The sequence below is a fragment of the Mus musculus genome, chromosome 2 (assembly GCF_000001635.26).
Source record: "Mus musculus strain C57BL/6J chromosome 2, GRCm38.p6 C57BL/6J".
Lineage (NCBI taxonomy): Eukaryota > Metazoa > Chordata > Mammalia > Rodentia > Muridae > Mus > Mus musculus.
In genome coordinates, this window is record NC_000068.7 from 148,817,635 (window position 1) to 148,831,166 (window position 13,532).

General features: G+C 41.1%; 1 protein-coding gene across 3 annotated transcripts; it reads left to right on the forward strand.

Moving 5' to 3' along the window:
- The first annotated feature begins 2,434 nt into the window (after nucleotides 1–2,434).
- Cst13 (cystatin 13) lies at nucleotides 2,435–12,776 on the forward strand. 3 transcript variants are annotated; one of them, XM_017319249.2, is made up of 4 exons: nucleotides 2,435–2,598; nucleotides 5,326–5,680; nucleotides 10,506–10,619; nucleotides 11,161–11,181. In XM_017319249.2, exons 2-4 carry the CDS (start codon nucleotides 5,453–5,455, stop codon nucleotides 11,164–11,166), a joined length of 348 nt encoding a protein of 115 aa, XP_017174738.1. In that variant the 5' UTR covers nucleotides 2,435–2,598; nucleotides 5,326–5,452; the 3' UTR covers nucleotides 11,167–11,181. The 3 variants fall into 3 exon arrangements, with proteins under 3 accessions (XP_017174738.1, NP_081300.1, XP_011238068.1); NM_027024.3 differs by lacking the exon at nucleotides 11,161–11,181 and adding an exon at nucleotides 12,615–12,776 and having other exon boundaries at nucleotides 2,465–2,598; XM_011239766.2 differs by lacking the exons at nucleotides 2,435–2,598; nucleotides 11,161–11,181 and adding exons at nucleotides 4,877–5,078; nucleotides 12,615–12,776.
- Nucleotides 12,777–13,532: the final 756 nt, after the last annotated feature.

A 13,532-nucleotide genomic window follows, 5' to 3' on the forward strand; every position in this document is an offset into this window, starting at 1 on the left:
CCCCTATAACTTCTTTCCTATTCCCTCCACCATTTTACCTCAACTTCATTCTCCTCCTCCTCCTTCTCCTCCTCCTCCTCCTCCTCCTCCCCCTCCTCCTCCTCCTCCTCCTCCTCCTCCTCCTCCTCTTCTTCTTCTTCTCTCTCTCTCTCTCTCTCTCTCTCTCTCTCTCTCTCTCTCTCTCTCTCCTCCTCCTCCCTCCTCCACCCAACACAGTGAGTCTACATGTTGCTAACTACATGTGCATGGGTGTAAGACCATCTACATGGGTGCAGTATGGTTGTCTCCAAGGTTCCATATTTCTGAAGAAAATTGATTGTTCTCCATTAACCATCAATTGCCAATAGCTCTTCAGATAGAAATGGGGCTTCATGAGCCCTCCCCAACACATGCTAGAATTTTGGGCAGCTTGATCTTGTGTGTGTATTGTACATGTATCAACAGCCTCTATGACTTCATATGTGAAACAGTGCCATCATGCCTGGAAAATACAGGTTCACAATAGTTATCTACTTACCCCCTCTTCCCAGTGACTCCTAAGCTTTGGCAGGAGGAGATATATATCAGATATTTCATCTAGACTGAGTACTCTATACTCTCTTATTCTCTGCATTAATCAGTTGTAGGTCTCTGTATTAGTCACTGTGCTAGGTGGCTTTATGTCCATCAGACAGAAGCTAAAGTCATCTGAGAGAAGGGCACCTCAATTAAGGAAATGCTTTCTATAAGATGGGGTTGTAGACAGGCCCATAGGGTTTTTTCTTAGTGGTTGATGAAGGAGGGCCCAGCCCATTGTGGGTGGTGCCATCCCTGGGCTGGTGATCCTGAGTTCTATAAGAAAGCAGGCTGAACAAGAGAGACATGGGGAGCAAGCCAGTAAGAACCACACTTCAATGACTTTTGCATGCACTCCTGCCTTCATGTTCCTGCCCAACTTGAGTTCCAGTACTGACTTCCTTCCGTGATAAACAATGATACGGAAGCCAAATAAATACTTTTCTCCTCAACTTGCTTTTCGGTCATGGTGTTTCATTACAGCAATAGAAACCCTAACTAAGACAATCATCATCTATCAATAAATGGAGCATCTCTGATGAGGGTTGAGAGATGCATTAATCTGTGGGTATAAAAATAAGAAATTGGGCCGGGTGTGGTGGCGCACTCCTTTAATCCCAGCACTTGGGAGGCAGAGGCAGGTGGATTTCTGAGTTCAAAGCCAGCCTGGTCTACAGAGTGAATTCCAGGACAGCCAGGGCTACACAGAGAAACCCTGTCTCGGAAAAAAAAAAAAAAACAAACCAAACCAAAACAAAACAAAAAAACAAACAAAAAAAAGATAAGAAATTGGGGAGCAGTTTAATACTATGACCATTTAGCAGAATATGTCTATAACCTAGCCAGCTATGAGTCTTTGACCCAATTAATGGTGCCAGACATAAGCTCCATCTTGTAGAGGGGTTTTTAAATCCAGTCAGAAAGTGCTTATTTACTCCTTACTATTTGTGCCACTATTGCACTAGCAGCATATCTTGCTAGGCCCATCATTACCTCAATGTGCAGGGTTCACAACTGGACAAGACTAGCGATTACTTTTATCCTCTGGAAGAGTGCATAGAAACTTCCAGCACTATAAAAACTACTCAGTGGGAATAATTTTTTTAAGTCAGTCAATAATAGCTCTTTGATATAGAGATTAAAAACCATGTCACATATTTATCACATCTTTATCATTTGTTTCATGTCCTTATGTTAGGCTAGTGTCTTAGTTAGGGTTTCCATTGCTGTGAAGAGACACCATCACTAAGGCAACTCCAATAAAGGACAATATTTAATTGGAGTTGGCTTACTTTTTTAGAGGTTCAGTTCATTATCATCATAGTAGGAAGCATGGCTTTGTGCAGGCAGATGTTGTGCTGGAGGATCGAGCAGAGTTCTACATCTTGATCTGAAGGCAGCCAGGATCAGGGTCTCTTCTGAACTGTGTGGAGCTTGAGTATAGGACCTCAAAGCCCACCCCCACAGTGATGTACTTTCTCCAACAAGGATACACCTACTCCAACAAAGTCACACCTCCTAGTAGTTCCACTTCCAATGGCCCAAGAGTATTCAAACCATTACATATAGCTATCATCAAGAAGATCAATAAATCTGATGCAGCTTTGAGTCATTTGTATTCCTGTGAGTAATCCCTCACCTATATTTCTCCAAGGAGCCCCAGTAAAAATCACTGCCTCACCAAGTTGACCTTTGGCAGTGTTTATACTTTAGTTTGCTTTTGGTTTCCTATCTGGGATGGTATGCATTTTTTCCATATAACCCTGAAATAGTGTCACACAATACAAGAGCAGTGAGGAAAAGGCTGATAGGACCTATCTGAGGTATCCAGACTAGAGCAGCATCAGAGTGGCTAGCTTACCTCACAAAGGGGATGCAGGCATGACTACCTGGGAGGAGAGGGAAGTCAGAGGCCAGAAGCACCTGGGGCTCAGATCCCCACAGATGCCTATCTGGAAGCAGGAGCATGAACTTGGTATGCTGGTGATCAAGAGCAACCTGAGGCTAGAGGCCATTTAATCTTAGTCTTCACTACAGATAAAGGTACTTTCTATGGGATAGAGTAGCCACTTTAAGGCTCAGAGACCAACAGCATGTCTGAGAGCTTGGTTTAGACATGATAAAGAGTAAAGTGTTCAGGGTGGTCTTCAAGGACAAGGAAAGTAATCCAGAGATTAGAAAACAGAATCATGCACTGAAGAGTTGGTTCAGATTCTCCTTTAACACACCAAATAAGCAAGGTGATTAGTGGGGCTTGTTAACATGCTTAAGAAACAGGGCAAGTGAGGTGGAGGTGGAGAGGCCATGTTGCCTGGAACATGGGGTTTGTGTCTCCTGCTGCATCAACTTCATTCTGATGGTAGGTTAATGGGATCACAGTGGAGATTTGAGCAAGTGATGTGCCAGTAAACAAGTTTTGCTTACTTGTGGGAAAACAGTTAGTGCAGTTCAAGATGGAGTAGACAAAGCCAGTGGATATTAGTAAAAAACAAACAAACAAACAAACAAACAAACACCAACTTACCAAGGTCAGAAACAGAAAGAAAACTTACTGAAATATGATACAAGTGGGTAGCAGATGGGACCACAAAGAGAAAGTTTCATGGCTGATAGGATGTAAAAGTTTTATGGTAGTTGCAGGCCAGTTACTTGGTCTTATTTGTGTGAGGTACAAATCCAGATAGGTGGGCATCTCACTGTCTTATTAAATAATAAATTTCCAACACAACTTGTCTTTCTTATTTATCTATGTCAGATGCTGTAGGTCATTGGGAATTATGCTTATCTGTAAATCACCTCAAGTCACAACCAGGGTCAAAGTAGTTGTGGCTTGGTTGCTAAAACATGGGGTTTTGTTTGTTTGTTTTGTTTTGTTTTTGACCTTTTTCTTTACAGTGGATGTCTGCATTGTAAGTAGTATCAATGTCATATATATTGCTCCTTTATCTATATAGATATGACATGATAAAATTTAATTATAAATTATATGCAAGGATGAACAAGAGCTACCAATAAAATAGAACAATTGTAGTGTTCTACAATAAAATGACTTCGAATTTATGCTAGGTTTCCACTTACAAACATAGCAGAATATCATTAGTAGAGTCAGGGATTGGCTCTCTCCCGTGGGATGAATCCAAGTTGGGCCAGTCATAGGTTTGCCATTCCTTCAGCCTATGCTCCATCTTTATCCCTACACATCTTGTAGGCAGGGCAGATTTTGGGTTGAAGGTTTTGTGGGTGAGCTGATGTCCCCTTTTTTCCATTGGAAGTCCTGCCTGGCTACAGGAGGTGGGCACTTCAACCACTATGTCCTCCACTTGTAGGAATCTCAGCTAGGGTCACTCTCATAGACTTTTATAGGCTCCCCCATCCCAGGTCTTCAGGGAAATTCATACGGGGGGGGGCATCTCTGGGAGTAGCCGGATACTTTTGTTTAATTCACAAAGTACCCCTAGAACCCCATTTGTGAGATCTCCCAGAGATGTTCTAATTCTTTCTAGCATCAAATGGACATGCAGTGACTCAGTTAAGTTGCAACATTACCTGGTACTAGCCTAAGACAACAGAAGTGTGGCTTGCTTTCATAATCTTTGAGGAGAGGCTTTTGGGTCTGAGGCTGTTTGATGCCCCAGTGTAGGGGAGAGCCAGGGCAGGAAGATAGGAGTGGGTGGGTGAGGGAGGGGTAGAGGGGGTGGAATAGGGTGTTTCTGAAGGGGAAAAATTTGAAATGTAAAAAGAAAATATCCAAAAAGAAAGAAAGAGAGAGAGAGAGAGAGAGAGAGAGAGAGAGAGAGAGAGAAAGGAAGGAAGAAAGAAAGAAAGAAAGAAAGAAAGAAAGAAAGAAAGAAAGAAAGAAAGAAAGAAAGAAAGAAAAAGAAAGAAAAGAAAAAAGGTCTCCCATTTTAGATGTCAAACACAAGTGGAAGGTTCCTGGGGTAGTCACACTTTCTTTGAACTTGGCTATGAAAGGAAGGTCCCCACAAACTCTGCCTGTTTTTGTATCTTATTCCATTTTTTGTTATGACTGAATATCATAAATTGAAAGCAATAGAAGTTAAGGTAGACCGGAGGTTTGTGGTTTCAAGTACATATTTGAGAGACCATGTCTGGTGAGGGTATCTGCACAGTATCATAGCATGGTGGAAGAGCAAGTAGCAACCATGCACAAAGTCACTCCTGAAAAAAACTAACCTGCTCCAGCAATAAAGGGTACTGATTCACTCAAAGATGCTGAGGGAATCGTGACCTATCTACCAGGTAAAGATTTCCACATCTTAATTCTAATTGCAATCAAATTTCCCCCTGTGCCTCAGTGTGGACAATTGTTAAGGAACAGATGAGCAGCTTGATGAAGAGTTAGGCACCGCAAGAAAGGATGGTACTTGGGGTTTTATTCATCTACATTCCTGCCCCATGTCTTCACCAATCTGGAAGCTCTGCTAATGCTGTGAGACGGGCACAATTGACAAAATCATTCTCCACTGCTGATCAACTCAGACTTCATCCCCTTGAGGTCAAAGGTGAACTGCAAGATCCAACTTATGTGGTTCTTCTGACAATGAGCTCCATCCTTTTGTTGCTCCAGGGCTCACTTAAGAGCTCGCTTTCACATACCTGCAAAAGGGCTTGCCATGGACTGTGTAGATGCCTACACAGGAATACCTAGGGTTTTAATTGCAGAAATGGGAATGAAAATCAAATATGTACTTCTCATTATAGTAACTATCATAATGATGCCAACAGACATTCCTTTCTTGTAACCCACAGCCGTGTCAGGTGTTGAAGAGAAAGGATCCATTGACCTGCAGAGAAAGCAGGGGCCTCACTGGCTACATTGACACCAGCTCTGGAAAGAAAATAGGAACTTGGTATGTTCCTTGAATGAAGAAGCACCATGGCCAGATTCTTACAGACCCTGCTGTTCCTGGTGATCATGGTGGAGTTTGTATCTAGAAGAGTCGAAGCCTGGGGCTCCCCACAGATTGTGAGGCCATTCGAAGACATCCCCAAATCCTATGTCTATGTGCAGCATGCACTCTGGTATGCCATGAAAGAATATAACAAGGCCAGCAATGACCTCTACAACTTCAGGGTGGTGGATATCCTAAAATCTCAGGAGCAGGTGGGTATTCTGTCTGTTCCTTGCTCCTTTATCCTCCAGTCTTCTGTTGGGGGCAGAGACTAGTGTTGAGGGGTAGTTACTATATAGGAATGGAAACAAGGCAATAGGATGCCTTTATCTACAACATATCATTTTATTTTAGAAGTGAAAATTAATTAGATTTTGCTGTTTTAGTCTGAGATTTAGAAGAAACATAAAATATCAATTAAAATTAGTTATAGTAACAGTAAAACTGTAGGCCAGGGGCTCCCGGAGAGAGAGCCTAGTGGTTAAGAGCACTTTCTGCTCTTGCAGATAATCTAGGTTTGGTTTCCATCATCCATATGGTGGCTCACAACTTTTTGTAACTCCAGTTTTTGGAAATCTGACACCTCTTTCTAGCTTCTGAGGTCCCCAGGCATGTACATGGTATACATATGTTCATATAGGCTAAACACTTATACATAGAAAATAAAGATAAATAAAAAATTTAAAGTATAGATCATAGCTCAGAAAGGGCATTTATAGGTTTTGAGCAGTGTTGAGTTCCAGTGTACATGATCTTGCACAGCAACCTGGAACTACTTTGGCTCAACTAGAACATTTCCTTCATATTGTTGGCCTGTTTTTTTTCATGGCTCATTCACTCTGCTTGCACAGTTCTTAGGTAGAAGCTATTCTTCTGTGCTATAGAGAGGAAACTGAGCCATGGAACGCATACAGTGCTGTTATAGCTGGCAAGCAAGGGAGTCAAGGCATAAACCCAGATCCCTGAGGTTGTAGTCGGAGTATGACTCGGAGTGGCTGGATAGGGTGAGCAAATTCTGATTCATGCTCCATAGTGAAGAAGTGTCCAGCAAAAGGGAAAAACGAGTTACCTGAAAGGTTCAAAGACAGAGAGAGGAGTCTGGAAAAGCCGTGAGGGGCTGCCACAGCATGCAAGAAGCCGTTTGTCCTTGTCTGCTGAACATTAGGTATGTACATTAGGCTCATGATTGGTTGGTGGCTGAGTGAATTGACACCCCTGCAATGATTTTAACTCAGAAGCACAGATGTTCTCTAAATTATCATAATTTAAATGAGGATTTCTTAGCTTATGGTGGTGTGAAAGCAATATACATTCAATAGAAAACTTGCTTTGGAATTTCAAATTGATAGTTTCTTGAGCTACCAATTCATGGTATCATGCCCACACTTTGTCACGTACACACGGATACATACACACACAATAAAAATGAAAGGAAACTGTTTCTCGCATTTCCAATCTGTCTGGTTACTTCTGAGAGTACCACTAAAATAGTTTGCTCTCTCCTTCCAGATATTTTCTTTCCATGTACATAGATTATGGAAAAATTCAAAAATTTCTCTCTTTCTCTCTCCCTCTCCAACTCCCTCTCCCCTCCATCCCTCGCCCTCTCCCCTCCCTCTATCTTTCTCCACCCCTCTCTGTATGTGAGATAGAGAGATTTGAGAGAGGGGGAGGGGTGGGGGGAGGGAAGAAGGTGCCAGCCTCTTCTTCCACCATGGAGATTCTGGAAATCAAACTCAGGTTTTCACCCTTGATGGTAGGTGGTTTTACCCAGGGAGCCATCTCACTGGTTCAATTATGTGTATTTTGTATTTATGAAATCATACTGTATTTTGTTTATTTTGGCACTAAAAATGCCACAGGAATTCACATACACACACACACACACACACACACACACACACACACATTCTGTACTTTGTGTGAATATATATGTGTGTGTGTGTGTGTGTGTGTGTGTGTGTGTATACATATATGGAAACTAGATTATCATGATTATTTATTTTTGCTTAAACCTAGCAGATCAGTAGGTTTGTTAATAGAAAATGTAGAACAATAAACAGGTCATTGCATTCATCACAGTTAATACTCTGAGTTGGAATTCTTTGGTTCGAGAGTGTATTTGTAAGATAATGGCAAATTGACCCTGAATGCTGATACTTAACCTACTTTTTTTTTAAAGTTTTGTCATGCTGGACTTTGAACATAGGGCCTCAGTTAGGCTGTGGACTAAATAGATTTCGGCTCCTGACAATGCTGCTAGTATGTGTCTCTTGCTATTCATCATATCAAGATTGAAACTCTCTTGTCTTTTAGATGTTTGTCTGTTGATGAATATGAAAATATATCTTTTTGTATTTCCTAATATTATGAAAAACTCTCTCTCTCTCTCTCTCTCTCTCTCTCACACACACACACACACACAGGGCTGTACTTGCCCATTCTCTGTTTGCAGTTTAAATTTGCTTATACAGACTTAATACAGCACTTAGCTTTTTCTTTCTATATGTTGTTTGGATTTTGTGTCTTGCTTGAGAAATCTTCTTCCACATAACATGAATTTATTGATCAACTGAATACTAGGTATGTCTATGTTATTAAAAGCAAAAGACAATTAGCAGAACTCTCTTTTGAAAGACGGGTACAACAGAGGTTGAAACTTCTAGTTATAGCTGAAATCATTGTTTGAGAGTGTTCCTGCAGGGATCCAGACATGGAAGCAAGCCCACAAGGAGATAGGAATGGAGACTATGTGCACATTTGCATCAACAACCTGGTACAGACTCTGGAGAATATAATTCGAGGAAGTTCACTATCAGCATATTTAAAACACAGTACAATTTAGGAAAAGGTTTCCAGGCAACAATCAGCATAATTCTAGATGCATAATAAAGTTTAAGATGTGACTGCATATAAGTTTTTTTTTTCAAAGTATTTGTGAAGGTGGGTTTTATATTTAAAAGGCTTAGAATCTAGTCTTTGAATGATAGCATAGAGGTCAGCAGGCCATAAAGTTCCTGAGACAAATTCCCTTAAGGAGGGGAAGAGTCTGGTATAATAGTTCTGGGGAATTTGGGTGAGGTCTTTCTCTGAAGAAGAATGTGGGTGAGGTCTTCCTCTACAGATAGCACAAAGGTCACTGGGTCATTAACAAAATCCACTCTCAGCTTTCTTGATGGAATGGAAGCATTTAATTTTTATCTCCTTCCGTGAGGAGACACCCCTGCATGATTAATATTCCTGAGTCTCTGAGTGCTTCTCAGTGAGTACAGAGCCCTCTGTGCCTCCAACAACTGTAGAACTCTCTGTTTTCTCCCTTGGTCTGTCAATTCCTGTACTCTCTCATAGTTGCCTCTGAGAAAGACATGTGCTGTCATTTGAATGTGTCCTTCTAAAAAAATGCTTTGGAAATTTAATCCCTTATGCGAAGGTATGAAGGTATGAAGATGTGGCCCTAGGGGAAGGATTTATGCTACAAAGAGAATGTTTACCATTGGCGTCTGACTTACTTCTCTCTCTGACATTGTTGTTATTATTGTTGTTGGTGGTGTGTGCATGTATATATATATATTCATATATATATTCATATGAGTAGTGTGTATGTGCGTGTGGGTGTGGGTGCCTGTGTGAGTGCTTACTGGGTGGCTACGGATCAACGTTGCTGTTTTCATCATTTTCCCCCAAATTGGAACTCATTGATTTTGCTAAGATAGCTGGCAATTTCCTTGGATACTGATTTGTTCTTAAAGGTTTTGAGGCTGCACACTAGATCTCCTTCTTTTTTTTATTTTTTTATTCTAATTTTTATTAGGTATTTTCTTCATTTGCATTTCAAATGCTATCCCGAAAGTCCCCTATACCCTCCCCCCACCCTGCTCCCCTACCCACCCACTCCCACTTCTTGGCCCTGGTGTTCCCCTGTACTGGGGTATATAAAGTTTGCAAGACCAAGGGACCTCTCTTCCCAATGATGGCCGACTAGGCCATCTTCTGCTACATATGCAACTAGAGACACGAGCTCTGGGGGGGGGGGGGGGTACTGGTTAGTTCATATTGTTGGTCCACCTATAGGGTTACAGACCCCTTCAGCTCCTTGGGTACTTTCTCTAGCTCCTCCATTGGGGGCCCTGTGATCCATCCAATAGCTGACTGTGAGCATCCACTTCTGTGTTTGTCCAGAGACTGCCGCACCCGGGGATCCATCCCATAATCAGCCACCAAACACAGACACTACTGCATACACCAGCAATATTTTGCTGAAAGAACCCTTGTGAGGCTATGCCAGTCCCTCACAATATAGTAAGAAGAATCCTGTTAAGCTTGCTGATCTGTGAATGTGGAACCACTAAAAACCTCAAAAATTAAATACCTGTTCTTTACAAGTGACCTAATCTCAAATTCCAATAAAGAAATGGTTAATTTTCATGGGAGAATGCTCTTTGTTTATAATTTCCTTGTTTTGTTCTGCGGACACTTGTTATTACTATAAAATTAAAAATCCAGGAGTTAGGGAGATGACTCATTCAGTAAAATAGTACTGCAAATACTTGAGGGCCTGGGTTTGAACTACAGCATCTACTCAAATGTTAGGCATTGCAGTGCATGACTGCAACCCAGCACTTGGAGCAGTGGGCAGGCATAAGCAGATCCCTGAGCTCCTTTTGCCAGACAGTTTAGCAAAATCAACGAGCTCCAGGTTTTGTGAGAGTGATCCAAGAAGATATCAACACTGATTGACCTTTCAGCGCATGCTCACTGCATCAACACGCATGAATACATACATATAACATATACATGTATACACACAATAATAAAGATGATATCAATAAATACAAATAAAATGATTGCGAGAGAGAAGATAGAGGTCAAGTTAAGAATTCTCTCAAATAATCTCAAAACTTCAGCCAGGAGATGTAGTGCTAATGAAGAGCAGGGATATATTCTAGCCTTAAGAAATCAATGGCGTATAGGCTCAGCAGAGGGGATGCTTGGTTCTGTTTTCTTCTATGAGATTTAACTTCCACAACTCGTTGACAGATCACAGACAGTCTGGAGTATTATCTTGAAGTAAACATTGCCCGAACAATGTGCAAGAAGATTGCAGGAGATAATGAAAACTGCTTGTTTCAACAGGATCCTAAAATGAAAAAGGTATGTGGTTGACATAAAGGAAGTTGCCCTGGTCCTACCTGTGTGATAGAGAACACTGAGAGGACAGTTAAGACACATTTGCTAGTTTCTTCTTTAAACTTTGTTCATTTGAGACTGTGGTAGCCAGACTGCAGACCTGAGATGTTGTTCCTATTATCTATCATTGACACCATCCTACCCCATTTTATAATACATATACATACATACATACATACATATATGTACATGTACCCAGGGACACAGGGACATAAGCACATATAGAGAAACATATACACAACACATAAAAGTAGGCTTAAATCAAAGCCAACTCATTATCTATTGTGATTTTGCATTCTGGACTGGGTTCTTCTGGGCAACCGTTCTGCTCCTGTGGTATGTACTGGCAGAAATTTTCCAGAAAAGTGGGTCAGTCACAGTCACACATATAGTACTTCATAGAGGATTGGCTGATAAAGCTGAGGCTACTCAAACTTCATTCCTTCTGTTTGGGGTTTCTCTGGCACAAAGTCATAGAGCAAAAATCTGTCCTGTTCTTTTCCAGGTCTAAGGGATATCCTGTCATGTGGATCTGTTCTTGCTAAAACCAGAGCCATCTCAGCCAAACTAGTGTGTATATATACATACCTACATACATACATACACACACATATATATGTATATATATATTCACCATTATATATTCATTAAATTATTAATTTTCTCATAAAGAGATGGTCCTAAGGGAATCTACAATTTGTTATGATGATGATGATGATGTGTGTGTATGTGTATGTACTTGTGTATTAATATGTGCATGCTAGAGTTTAATGCTGGGAGTCTTCATTTACTGTTCTTTATTTTACTTTTTGGAGACACTGTCTTTCACTGAAGATGGAGCTTGTCATTTGGGCTAGATGGGCTGGTCAAGAAGGCCCCAGGATCTATGTGTCTCTGTTCCCACACAGTGCTGAGGTCACAGCTTTGTGATGCTGTTTTCCATGGGTGGTAAAGATCTAAATTCAGATTCTCATGCTTATTCAGCAAGCACTTTACCCACTGAGCCATCTCTGTGGCACTACCATCTTAAAGAAGTGATAAGTAGACCCTGCTATTAGTTCTGGGTAGTGATCATCTTGGTAGATATCCTGCTCCAAGTGCTATGTACTAGGAAGGGTTGAGCATAGAGGTATTTCAGCTTTACATTTTATTCTAAATTAATATGGACTTTTAGGACACAGACTAGAAAAACAAGGTGCTCATTGTCCACCATGAGCCTGGAGCCTACTCCTTCAAGATTTTGAAACCAGGTCATGCATCTCTATGTGATTCTCCACCTGAAGCTGTTCTGCTTGGTGTCTGGACAGATTTTCTACTTTTTCTGAGAAGCACAGGGCTCTATGCTATTCTTGTTTTATTGTTTCCATGGGGCATGATCAACAGGGATTCAGGCACAGCAGATGGCCTTTATGGATTACAGAAAGTGGGCTGTAGATGGAGGCAAATTTGTAAGACTGATCAATTTCTGGATTCAGACTGATTCTGTAAGGAAGGCTGGCTCCTCTGTGTGAAGGTTGAAGGTTGGCCATACATGTACTGTAGTAGATATAGTTGACGCATCCTTTGTTCTCTTAAGTCAAATCATGGGAACTGGAAGTAGGGAATTGTGGGATTTTTCCTTTTTCTTTCATACTAAATCTCTCTCTGTCTCTCTCTCTCTGTCTCTCTGTCTCTCTGTCTCTCTCTCTCTTTCTCTCTCTCTGTGTGTGTTTACACTTGTGTGTATGTGTATGTATGTGTGTATTTTGTAATATATATATTTTTGTGTACAAGTGTCCATGCAAACCATTCTTTACGTTGTCTTTTGAGATAACTGCCTGTATCCGCTCACGCTGTGCTTGGCTTATAGATGTACAACTATGTCTAGCTTTTTAACATGGGTTTTGGGGATCCAAATTTAGGCACTTTACTATGCCTCTCCACAGTTCCCTAAGTAACTGCTCTTTATGTCTCTTTTAGATGGTGTTTTGCATTTTTATTGTTAGCTCCAAACCATGGAAGTTTGAACTTAAAATGCTGAAGAAGCAATGCAAAGATATCTAATCAGCATTCGGGACACCTTGCCACTCTTACTTTTCTTTTAACTGAATAAAGATGCTTGTAAGATAGTGGACCACCACAGATGACCTGCTGACTTTATTAAGTGTGTGTGTTCTTTGAAATTAGTGCTGAGAGTGTGTGATACTATTTTCTGGGGTTGGGTAGCCTTCTCTAAGTGGTTCCATCATTGCAGAGGAAAGGGAATCTGTAGCCAACAAATGGGTGTTACTTCTAGCCTAACAAATCTCCAAACACAAATAACTTCAACTGTCCACAGTGGCTCCATGGGGTCCCTTATTCTCTCATGAAGTTCACATAGCATGGATGGAATTAGCAAGGCACTGGCAAAGCACCTGCCAATTACATCATCACCTTTGCTGTCATTCATGGCCTCATTTCAGTTTCTGACTGATCCCTGAGAAAGCCATTTCCTACTTAGCTCACACCAAGCTAAGGAATCCTCTAGAGTAGGTGTTATTATCTAAATTGAGGGTTTAGAAAGAAGGAGGACAGTTGCTGTTTTGCATCATAGCTCCTCTGGCCTCCAAGTTCTATTTGGTCCTGAGTGCCTCAACTCACTATCTGGTAATGCTGACAAAGAATTCTCCAATGGCTTTCTATTCTCTACTTCTAAATGAATATGGCGAAGATGGCTTTGTTGAGATCAACCAGAAGACCAGTTATACTTCACATCACAGAAGGCTTGCACTTCATTTGTGATGATGGCTGGTTTAGATCTACAGGTACAGAAAATCTATGTTGTCTTTCTGGAGCTCAGAGAGACAATTAAGGTAACACATTGTCCCTAGAGAGCAGCTTCCACTAACACTGCCTGTC

What these genes read in the sequence shown, in the direction of transcription:
- Cst13 (NM_027024.3), top strand. Translation starts at nt 5,453, where the DNA reads ATGGCCAGATTCTTACAGACCCTGCTGTTCCTGGTGATCATGGTGGAG. An exon ending in TCCTAAAATCTCAGGAGCAG is followed by an intron (nt 5,681 to 10,505) that starts GTGGGTATTCTG and finishes ACTCGTTGACAG; the next exon opens with ATCACAGACAGTCTGGAGTA. An exon ending in AGGATCCTAAAATGAAAAAG is followed by an intron (nt 10,620 to 12,614) that starts GTATGTGGTTGA and finishes TGTCTCTTTTAG; the next exon opens with ATGGTGTTTTGCATTTTTAT.